Source organism: Tachypleus tridentatus, chromosome 8, assembly GCF_004210375.1.
Source record: "Tachypleus tridentatus isolate NWPU-2018 chromosome 8, ASM421037v1, whole genome shotgun sequence".
NCBI lineage: Eukaryota > Metazoa > Arthropoda > Merostomata > Xiphosura > Limulidae > Tachypleus > Tachypleus tridentatus.
Genome location: NC_134832.1, coordinates 160,774,570 through 160,787,568, shown reverse-complemented (window position 1 = coordinate 160,787,568; position 12,999 = coordinate 160,774,570). Strand labels below are relative to the sequence as shown.

The window sequence follows — 12,999 nt, the reverse complement described above, 5'->3', positions numbered from 1 at the left end:
ATTTTTGTTTCATAATAGCAATTGCTTAAAGGTTTTATTTTAATTCACCAATCTGTGTAAAGTTTAATATTAATATTTAACTGCATGCCAAAAGTTAAGCCTATACCACATTATTCAAATAGAATACAGAAAAAAAAGCTACTTATTTAATAATATATATTAATCTACCAAAAATTTTGAACATGCTGAATAAACACAGCAAAAAATATTCACATTTTTATCAATCACACTGAGTTTACATTAACTGAAACAGTAAGTTTAATCTTCACTATGACAGAGTGAAAAAAACTGAAATTCCACTACACACTTGTTTCAGAAATACTAGCAACTAGTTTAAAACCACTTATCAATGTAACTGCAGTGATATTTCAAAACCTAAATAAGAAATTCTTCATGCTGATTGTTATTTCTGATTGAAAATCTTAAACAGAGTAGGATTCTAACTAGAAGTATTACCTGTGAGTGAATTATAGCAGAGGACTGTATTATGATGTTTATGGTTTAAATGCTGAAAACCTTTAAATTAATGGAAAACAAACAGTAAAACTGTTATAAAAACAAGTTAATTCAGTTAACTTGTATTATGGTTTAAATGCAAGTGAATCACAGTAGATAGAACTGTGCTATGGCCTGCTTGTAAATGAGTTGCACTGGACAGGACTTGTCATGATTTCCTTGAGAGTGAATTGTAATAGACAGGTTACTATATTATGATTCTCTTCAGAGCTAATTGTAATAGAGATGACTATATTATAATTTAAGTGAGAGTGAATTACAGTGGATATAGTTGTTGAGTTGCTTGTGAGTGAATTATAATGGACAGGATTAGTGCTATTGTTTGTCTCTTTGATGATATGCAGGAAAAGAACACTTTTAGTTCTAACAACTAGGAGTTTAAACAGTTACTAAAAGTAGAAAGATGGTTTCATGAGAGAGAGAAAAAACTTACATTCTTTAGTCCAAACAATAAACAATCTTATCTATCTTTATAAAAAATATTTGTTGAAACATTTCTGTATAGTCTAAGATATTCAACAAGTTATAGCTGCATTATTTGAACTGCACAAGCACCTGAAATGTTTGTGTTGTTTTGCCCAGTGTTAGTTATTAAGAATATCCAATCTAAAACACACACAATGAAAACAATTTTGAATAACAATCTGACTACAAATGTTGAATGTTATACAATCAATACACCAGAGAACATAAACATTATAATTAGATTGCACTGAATCTTTACTTGGATATCTTTGCTATTAAAGATACTTTCCTTATAGTTTCACAACATTTTCTACCAGCTTAGGAGATAGAAAAAATGGAAATCCACACACACACTAACAATGCAAAAAAATTTCAAGTTGCAGTATGAATTCTAAAATTATTTAAAACTTTACAAACAATACCACTGGCTAAAGTTAACAATGAAATAAGAACATCCCTAGCCATTGACATAAATAATGTGTTACACGTACACATAATAATAATGATAATAATAATTATAATTCTCATAAGACATTGGCATTAACTTCATTACATTTTTCAACACTACACTCTATCCAGTATCTTCAGGTTTTTCAAAAACAAGAGTTTATAACAGTATTTCATTGACTCTATGTCCACTACATACAATACAGATGACAGCTTTCACTTAACATGGAGATCATCAGTTTGGTTGGGACACAACAAACACAGCAATGGTTTAAATACCTTTACACAAGCCACTTGTTACAACAAGAATTGTTTTTGTATGAACTCCTTTCCTAAGCTGGTAAATCATTATTATAATTAACTGCACTTGCCTATTAACTTTTGAACACTACATTATTTTATCTAGATTCTTACGGTCCTAGATAAAGAAGATTATACAATAATATTTTAACCATACTATGTTTGCCATAGGTAATGTTGATGATGGACAGTTCACAGTGTCATTGAAATACTATTTTATACTTTTTTTCTTGAAAAACCCTAAGAGAGTGAATGGAAGATGTATTGTTAAAAATACAGTAGGCCTAATACTAATGTCTAATGACAAGCATAGTTAATGTGAATAGTGCTTTGCCAGTTTAGAAAAGGCATTCATACCATAACTATAATAATAATATTACAAGAATTATGAATGGACTAAATGAAACCCAAAATATTATGATATAACTTTCCTAAGTATAAGCTTGAATGATTCAAAATATATGTATTAACCCTTAATAAACTAACTGCACTATGTGATGAATTTATCAACTCTTACTTAGCTTATATATTTAAAAGTTGTTCTTTTGTTGAAGTAGAAGACAAGTAACAAAAACTAGTAACATATTTATATCATATACTACATAATAAATATTCTTTAATATGCCAAATAAATATACATTCAAATTTACATTAAAGACTATAAGCAAAACTGAATATTTATACATTTCAACTTTAACAAAAGACATATATCTGAATTCTTTATTTTGCAAAATAGGAAAATCCAATTCATTAAGGAAATTCACTCTATTTACCTAACCCAATAAATGAAAACAATACTGTATGTATATCTTTCTTCATTGTTGCTAGATTAGAAAAGCCATAATCAGTAACATGTGAAAGCTATTACTTTCCTATACAGAAAATGTATTTCTGATGGGTATTTACCTCTTTTCACATGAAAAGCCATTATTGTTCAGTGCTGCCCTCTATATGCAAAGTTTTTGCATCTGCCTTGATGCTCCTAACAATTTGGAATTAACTGGTTCCAATGCATTGCACATGCAAATCATCATGCAACATCCCTCCATTAATAAGAGATAAGAGTATGACACTCTTTGACCCATGTTATTCCTCTATTCAGTTCTACTAAACGATCACTGAGAGAGTAAGTAGAAAAGTGAAGTACTGATTTTCAGTGGAGAGGAAGGGTGGGAAGTGTGATATGAGGTAAATACCTATTAAAAATACATCTTCAGTGTAGAAAAATAACAATTTCTCATATGATACATTACCTCTTTTCACATAAATAGTTAGAATTCCAAACTGAATAGGTGGAGAGACAGCTGCAAAGGAAAGAAAAATCCTTCAAAAGCATGTGAAGGACACTCCCAAAGAATCTTTGGAGTTGAAGATCCTACATGAGAGACTGCACCACTTATGCATCAAGTATGTAGAAAAGATGCTGCAGATGGTGGCAGAAATAGGAAGTAGCAAGTCCAATATAAATAAAACAATGGTTGATAGTGATCAAATCCATGAATCTCAATCCTATAATACATAAATGTAGGTGAGAGTAAAGGAGGTACAACCAGGCAAAGTGTGGCTAGGGTGTGACAGACCATATACGGCAAGTCAACTACATCCAAAATCCAGGTTAATTGGAAACGACATCCATGCAGGGATAGGATGATGATCATCACATAATTGGTAAGTCAACTACAATCCAAAACTCAGCCACTGAGAAAGGACATCCACGTGGAGGTAGGAAAGAGGATCATACTGCTAGCAAGTAGACTACAATCCAAATCTAAGCAATACGGTGGGGGATATGAATGAGAATCATACTGTCTCCACCTCAAGTTCACGATATCAGAGGGAATCTCATATCTCCAACCTATAAATAGGACATATATTAGCAATGTGAGAAATTGACTGATCAATCTGGAAACCCAACATCTGGCATAAAAAATGTGTGTGTAATGTAAGCCACATCACTCAAAATCAAACTGAAAGGAACCATCCAATTTTTACAGCTCATCCCAGTATTACACAGTGGAGGACCTCTTGTCATTTAAACCAGCAAAACACAGCTCTACTCTCAACTGAATGGTTTCATTAACATTTATGCATATTTAGTGTGTGTATGTGTGTGCACGTAATTTGTTTTCTGTTAACACATTCACAAAGATGCCCTCATGATTTACCATCCCAGTAGCTTGGAACTGACAAGTGTTAATGACTTTCAAACTCCATTAGAAGAAAAGGAGGGGAGAAAGTGCTATGAAGAGTTAGGAGTAATGACAACAACTGAGACAATGCAATGGGTGACCACAAAACCCTATTTTGAAAAACAGAAGAAAATTGATTTATTTGATACAAGGCATGGCAGGAATGGGGGAATGGGCAGTTATACTCTTTTACTTTGCACATGAGGTCTATGGGTGAGCCCAGTCTGGAACAGGCATATTAATGAAGCAAATACATCATGAGGATAAACCTACAGGTGAGCTTGTGGAACATTCCAGTTCAGCAACGTGTATTTAATGGCCATGGAATTATAACTGTTAAGTCATCATGGCCTTACAGTGCAGCTTTGACGAGTTTAAGCATACCTGGATAGGCACTACACTCATCACAGGAGAGGATCCATAAAGAAAAAAGAAGGTCATGTCCATAAAAATAAGTATATATACTAAAAGATAACTTACCCTGTCACAGTATCACAAAAGAGTAAAAGGATGGCAACAAGAAAAAAACAGCTTCCCAAAGTTGAGAATGGGAGATAAATGTATGAGATGTGGTCCCAGTACATGATAGATAAAGTAACTTCAACAAACAACAGGTTTGATACCAAATAAATGGGAAAGTGCATGATCAGAGTGAAGACACTAAAAATCAATTATGAAACAAAAAATATAAGAAATAAAAGGCTAATAAAATCCCAATCCAAACCCAATGGGTCGGGGAGAAAGGAAAAAAAAATCATGGACAAATCAGTAGAACAAAGGAAGGAAATAATTGGAAATGTATTAAATGAAAAAAACACAAAGAAAAAAAATGAAGCAACCCAAATACTGGAGCACCAAGGTCATTTGAAATGGACCAAGAAGAAATGTAGAAGATGGTACAAACTGGAAAAGTTGACAGAAATAAATTAAATGAGCCACAAAAATATAAGCTAACAAAATGACCCATAACAAAGGTAACAATTAAGCTGAAACAGCAGAAAATCCAAACGTGTGCTGCCAGGAAATGAATTGGAGTGACATTGATGATCAAACATTTTGGAAAAAAACTAATGAAGGAGAAAAAATAGCATTATAAACTGGATGTAATCCTGTCTGAACATACTGACAGATAGAGCAAGTGGATGATGAACTAGAAACTAAACACCTGAGAACTGATCAAATGTTCAAAAACTTCACAGGAGGCAGATTCACCAAACGCTTGAGGATTGAGAGGTAATTCTTGGAATAAAATGCAATGGAACTGGGAAGTCGATCAATAGCGAGGAAAAATACGTGGAATATGACCCTCCAGAGATGTGTGTGGATTTAAAAGGGAGATATGTTATCGACTAAAAAAAGGAAACAAAATGAATATCTTTTGGCAAGTGGTAGAAGCCACTACCAATTAAAATTAAACATTAGTCAAATCTAGACAAAATGAAGACAATAAACAAAAGTATATTTGTGCGTGTAAATGTGCTAATAGAACTTATAACCTCAAAGAGGTAACGAGAATGCATAATGCAAATTGAATAACCAAACACAACCATAATGGCATAAACAAACAAAAAGTTTATGTAATGAAGTTACAAGTAATGGACAGACACATTATATAATTCCACTTTGGAATAACTCAACAGGTTACATATATCACTATTAAATAACAAAGTAAACTTCCTGAGAGAAATTAATACAAAAAATACAGAAGAAACTGAAATAAAACGCTTGAAGAGTGCACAAACTTAACGTTATAACATGAGCACTGCAATAAGGGAAGTGGTAGTTTGGTAGAATTGAACAGATGGAGCCACATGCATTAAGAGAGTATGCCACACTCTTGTTGCATGCAAAACACACAGGGAGCATCAAGACTGGTGACATGCTTAAAATGTTTTGCATATAGATTGCAGCATTGAGCATTGGTGATAATAGCTATTTATGTAAAAGAAGGTAAGGTACTGTAGCATAAAGTATGGAAAGCTTTTTCAAAAACACATAAAAATTCAAATATAAAGATACTAAGTTTCCAGCCAGTTGTATTGAAAACAAAGAGTTAAAAAGTCACTCAAATTCATAAAATGTCTTTGAAAGTTATTATGCTCTTTCATATATATATAATACTGTAATTCTTTTCTAATTTAGAAAAAACAAACAATTATGACACAGCTTTAGGGTCAAAGCTAAGACTGAGAGTGCCCATGAATCTGTTCTTTTCATTATAATATACATATTTAACTGTACATCTAACCACCAAAGAAAAAGAACTTAGAAAGTAATTGTATTGTTACATACATTTAAACGACACAAATCAATACCAAAACTTCATGGAGAGGCTTAAAAACTAATTTTGACTGCATGGAATACAATATTGTTCCTTTCCAGCTCAAAACAAATTGCTGATCATATTAGACATGAATAAATTTTAAAGACCAGAGATATACTTTTCTATGTAGCCCTACAACAGATGAATCCTTTAAGACATAATTAATAATTTCAGGTTATAGCCACACAATGTTTCTGAACAGTAAGTTCCTCATCCTTGAACTGATCTTCCATGAACTGCATGTAGATCTGATCTTTATTCTTGGTCGTGGACTCATAATAACAATCAATTTATACCTTTAATCCTTTCACTGTGGGTGAGACATATATTTTTCAGTGTTCTCAACCCCTCATACTGCAAATGGGACAAATGTTTACCATTGCTATTCAAAATTGCTGTGCATAATATTAAGAGAGTTCAAAAGTATTTATTGGCATCCCACCTAATGTTCATATATGGTTTCCTTCAATACTTTTAATCAGTCTTTCATTAACCAATAAGATGCTTAACTTTCTTAACACAGGCTCAGTCAATTTGAATGTTCATGTGACCTATTTGTACTCATTCAAAGCCTTTATGTATTTGATACAACTAACTTTTGATATACTATGTAAGTCTTCATGAAATATGGCAGTCTTTCAGATACAAAAAAAATCATATTGTTTACTGAATTATTTTTAACAAATTAAAAAACACTGATCCTTGAATATATTAAGTATTTCTTTCAGACAGTCCAAAGTCAAAATGATTATCATGTTAAGACTAAAAATACTTTTCTTCTTATCAAAAATCCGAAATTTAATTTGTATAATCTATAAAACATTTTAAATACATTTCAAATGATTGTTTTCAGCCAAACTTTACATTTTCTCTACCCAAACTCTACACAAGGTCAGACAGTTTGATTGACCTCGTAACCATGAAAAAAAAAAATCAAAATAAATCAAAATTACCCTGTTTTCTTTCCAGAATGACTTCAAATGTAGCATGACACTACATTTATTTAACCTAAGTAGCTTTAAACTCATAACAGTATGCATCAATTTATAATAAAATGTTATTGTTTTATTGCCCTCTGAACTGTGTCTAACTATTAATCACACCATTATAAGTTGTAAGTCACTAAGGGAAGGTGCAGGTGGTGTGTATGCCTCGCAAAACATTTTTATGATATTATTACTAGTTATTTCACCAAATATAATCTTAACTAAACAAATTCATACATTTACATTTTTGTTACTTTTATAACAATAATAAAGATTAAACATGAAAAACAAGAAATAAAGTACTTACCAGAATATTCTTGTTTTTGCTGTTGACTATTGATGACCCTTAACCCTTTTTTTTCATACTAATTAAATAATGCACCAAAGAATATAGAATAATAACCTTTAAAAAGCAGACAATTTCCTCTAAAAATCACAATTTTTCTGACTTTCTAATCATGTGACAAGAGCTATTACAAGTTCATCCATTCTTGCTGTTGTGATTCCCATGGAAACAAACTTGTATTACAAGTGAAACTGACAATTATCAGTTCAGAACACAATATAATTGAATATGTTATTTTATAGATGAAAACTTTGGCTTTATATTTATTATAGGCAATATATAATTACATGTAAGAGGGAACTGTTAAATTCTGAAAGACAGGATATTGTAGTGGGTGTGGCAGGAGGGTCTGATTTACAGCTTGAAAGCTGCTAACCAAACAAAACTGAAGGCTGTAAAATTATAGTTTACCTAAACAATGACAATTTTATAGTGAGTAATTTACATTTAATCTCATAGTTACTGAATGGATGATGGATCAAATATATAAGATAATGTAGAGAAAATATGTTTGGTGTGTTGCACTATGGGAAATTCGGGACTTTTTTAAATATTGTTTTATAAAATTAAGAACTTAAAACTTACATACTATTAAAATATGGATTATTAGCTGATTTTGTAATCTTACAATTGGTATAGCATAAACAAAATGTAGTTTAATAAATTTTTGAATTTAAGACACTAAAACCTTTTGTCATACATAGTATTGGGTACCCATAGTAATAAGTTTAAGCTGTATGTACAACAACTAGCTGTTAACTGTGCCTGCATTGCTATAACAAGTGGTGACCCTAATTACTATGTAAATATACTTGATGCACTTTAATCAGATAACTTATAAGATAGTGAAAGTGAGTCAAGTAATGTTCAAATATGTGATGATGAAGAGACAATGAGAGAAGAGGATGCTAGCTCTCCATCAAATGATAGTCAAGGTGATGAACTTGGACACAGCAGAAAAAGGCGTAAACCGTATTGACAGCGGGAAATATTTGACCTAGTCACAGTGGGAGTACTGGGAAATATACATTCCAGCCACAGTGAATGGGTTAAAGTACCTCTGGTTTCTAATTACTTATTAATAGTTTTTAAAACATGTTTGCAGAGAGATTAGAATTAACATGGTTAAGTTTGAATGTAATGACTAAATGCTGTGTTAAGTGATAAACATTTTAAAAAAGATACATTATATATTAAGAGTTCCACATGGCATCTATACACTGTACATATTCATATGCTTCCACATATATTTATGTATTTCTACAGCCACACAGTAACTAGCTAAAACATATTTCTATCACAACATGCTGTTTATTTTCTTGTTATGATATCATGCTGTTATTACTGAACTGTGTCTATACCAACAAAACATTTGTACATGCCCATTCCCTGCTTAATTAGGGAAAATTTCCTTTAAATGATTTACCTTATCAAAGTCAGCAAAATTAGCAAATTCCTCTTGAGCATCAGTGGAGTTTGAGAATGGGTCACATCCAATTCCAAATGGATCAAACGGATCTACTGCCGAGTTAATGGTACCCACAGAAGGCTTTTCCTCAACACTTAACAATGAATCAAATGGGTCAGATACACCTCCTTTGAAGTCTTTGCTTTGGGATGCCAATGCAAACAAGTTGTCTTCAAATTCATTTTGAACGTTTTCTTGTGCAGTTGAAGTAACTGCAGCATTAACCCCATGTTTGGGTGGTACTGGTTGGGGAGGTGGTGCCTTAGATTTTCTAGGAGGAAGAGCAGGAATAGGACTCTCTGGACCGGAGAAAGCACTAAATGGATCTGTTCCAAATGGGTCATACTCTTCATGAAACTGCTTAAAAAATAAGTACATATCTGAAATAAAACTTTTCACAATATCTGAAATGGAGTAAATTGTGTGTTACAAATTATGAATCAAATACATAGATTATTATTTATCTAAAAACATGCACATTCAATTGACCTTATCATAAAATTTTGCCCTCTTACAATATGTGAATATTTGATTGACTCTCTAATATGTACTGATCACATTATAAATTTATTTTCACAATCTACTCATATTAATAAATAACTTTCACATAAATTTCTAGCTAAGTTCATTAAATTCATAAATGTCTTAACCACAAAAATGTGTTAACTTGAATTACTACAACCCCAGTGTTATTTGATACTCAAGGATTGGTTTACATTATATTAAATTTCCAGAAGTATTTGAGTTAATATCACAGTGAAAAACTATTATTCCTCCAAACAAAGTAATGAAATTACACTGTGAGTGTACAGAACCTTTATATGTAAGTTATATATCTACTGAATTTTACATGTAACATTTAAACTACTAATTCACCTGGTGTTTCACCAATATTTGTGATGGTAATTATCATACTTCATTCTAAGACTGAAATTTGAATTTACAGATTTGTTAGTTCAGAAAAATTCTACACAGTTTCTAAAGTGAAGAATAGAAAATACAACTGTTTTTATGTTGTACTGAGAATATAAAGATAAAAGCTATATGTTTCTTTAGCATATTTCAACTATCACACTTTGAAAAAATAAAATTTATCAAGCATGAACTTTATACAATTAGATTATTTTACAATAACTAGTGAAAAAGAAAAATATATACTAAATTATTCATGCAAGAACCATTAAGATTTCATAGACAAAAACAAATTCTTACCTTATCTTCTACAGTTACAGAAGAACTGGTATTGCTCAGGCCAAATGGGTCAAACAAGTCTGTGACGTCTAAACCATTATAACATAAGAAATGAACAAACAAAAAGTCACAATATTTTTACAAGGTGGAATTTTTTCAATGTTCATTTATTTGATAAATCTTTTAAGAATACTACTACTAAAGAATGTACTCAAATTAAATGACTAACTACAAATTAGTTACAATGCTATGACCTCCCAAAAGTTTGACTGTTTGTAGAGGCCTAAGTCTCATAATTAAAAAGGGGCATGTTGTTACAGTACAAACTAAAACATGCAACAACTTAAAACATACTTCTTTCATGATATGCTAGCTCTATAACTGACTGTGTTTTCTAATGTTTGAGTAAAAAATAGTATATATCTAGTAGATGTTTTCAGATCCACACTTGAACTCTTTCTTACTTGGATACTAAGCCTTAACTTGTACTGAACTAGGGCTAAAATGATCAAATTGTTATTTTAAAGTTAAATGTACTTCTCAATTTTTCATTGCAGATTAACTATTAACCTCACATGTTGAGTATGTTGTATTAAAATGATTTTGAATAAGTACATCAACAATTCACATGAAAATCAAAACTGATATTAAGTTGTAGAGAAAATGATATATCAGATCTACATTTTGACATTGTTGGCATTTCATACTTAGCATGATGATATTAAAAACTGATTATTTTCTGGAAAGATGTGTTCAGATTAATGATTTAGAAAAGCTACAAAGAAAATACCCCTTTTACTTAAAGGTGTTGAACATAAAGCAAGTATGGATCACAATAGGGCATCAGAGCCAACCACAAAGAGAAATGCAACAAGTCAAATGTAACAGGTGATAATCCACAAGTACAAAGATCAGCAGATAAAGCAGTCTAAGTGTCCCAGGCTACAGCATGCAACATAATGAAGAAGGATCTCTGTGCAGAAAAATGACACAAGCTACTTGTACATATGTTGCTTCCATGATATATCCATTCAACTGTTGCATACCTCAAGCAACTGGAGAATAAGACAGGTATTCATTCTATTTGTATGAATACAAACCTGTCAATTTACCAGACCCAGTGCCAATGGATTTCTGAAAGATTGGACTATTGAAATTTGAGCTGTAAAACCATCTTCCTCGCACATTAGATGGAATATAATGTAAATCCAGCATGGAGGAATGGTATACTTTGGACACAGCAACAGGCTTTTTTCAGTGGAAAATATTTCACTGTTGTTGTCAAGATGCATGGTTGCCAGATAGAGCTTGATCAGAAGTAACAACATGAATTGTCACCATATGCTGAGACTTCAGAATCATTTAAATAATGCACTCAACCTGTGTATAAATTATTAAAACATCACAGCTGATAAACAAAAATGCACTAGTACTGGCTCTTAGGAAGCAATGTAAATAATAGACTCTGGGTATCAAATGTAGCTAATCCAGATTTTCATTTTTTTCAACAAGTATTCTACTTATTTTCTACAGGTAATCAGTTTGGGTTTAGATTTATACTATACACATTGAAAGTTTAAAGAAAATTTTCAACGCTGAGAAAGACCAGGTAACTTATTCTGACACTGTATATCCAACAAAGAGTGAATTTTTTTGTATGATTAAAAGTTGTTTATGGTTATCCACATTAAATAATTTTCCTGAGACAACTTGTCACTGTTTTGTTTTGCAAAAAAAATAAAAAAAATTTACAAATTGATATGAATCAGGTTTATATATACACATATATCACAGCTCTAAAGCTTCAAGTATTGTTATTAGTTTGGCATTTATTTGTACTAATTCTTTATTTCATAATCCAAACATACCTGTTGTTCCAGCATCATTTGGAAAACTTTCAAATGGGTCACCCTGCACACAAATGAAACTGTTTTGTAACTTTAATGTTGTATTTTAAGTACAAAACTTTGTACTAAATTTGCTCTACTTCAGTAGCTTAGTAATTTTTTTTACATAGAAACAGAAATATAAAAATAATTAATTTTCCAAAAAAAAAAGTGCATGAAGCACGATATTAAAAAAAAATTATAGAAAAAGAAAACAAATCATAAATTATTTGCACACTATCTATAACAGGTTTTTGTGTTTATAAAGTTGTAGATAAAATACAATACAATACATAGGAAGCTATTCTAGATTTTAATCAAAATGGTTTTTCAATTTAATGTGATGCAATAACACATTCATTATCAGTTTAACAAATGCCTTTTGATCAGTGATAATTTACCTAGCTTAACAATTAAAAATTTTTCTTAATCTGAAAAGGCATTTCCATTAAGTACTTACCTTCTCTTACCCAAAGCTATCTCAATCTTATTTCAACTCTCTTAGCATTGTTAAAAATATTTTGTGCTCAGTGCATCAGTCTAAATGCACCACCTATTTTGCACTATTTCTGAATATGTCCACATGACTACTCTCCACCATGAGTACAGTGCCACCTATGTATATACCCTACCTATTTTGTACCATTTTTGAAGATGTACACATGTGATTACTCTCCACCAATCATATTCTGCTACAAATATTGGTGCACCTATTTCCCTTTTTTATTCCAACATAATGCTCACTTTTGAGAATTGGCAGGTTCCAAATGAACACTGGCAGTGGGGAGAAATCGTGGGAAGTACCTATCAGAAATGCCTTTTCAGTGTCAGAAAAATGTTAACTTCCAATACAGTCTTACCACCTCTCACTCAAATCCCACT

General features: G+C 31.4%; 1 protein-coding gene across 1 annotated transcript in view; it reads right to left on the bottom strand.

The window, feature by feature from the left end:
• Positions 1 to 12,999, bottom strand: part of LOC143224070 (uncharacterized) — a 36,370-nt gene that overhangs the window by 4,373 nt on the left and 18,998 nt on the right. The window contains exons 7-9 of the mRNA XM_076452534.1: positions 12,100 to 12,142; positions 10,253 to 10,320; positions 8,999 to 9,400 (exon numbers count right to left, since the gene is read on the bottom strand). Of these exons, the coding sequence (XP_076308649.1) occupies positions 8,999 to 9,400; positions 10,253 to 10,320; positions 12,100 to 12,142 (513 nt within the window). The remainder of the gene's footprint in view (positions 1 to 8,998; positions 9,401 to 10,252; positions 10,321 to 12,099; positions 12,143 to 12,999) is intronic.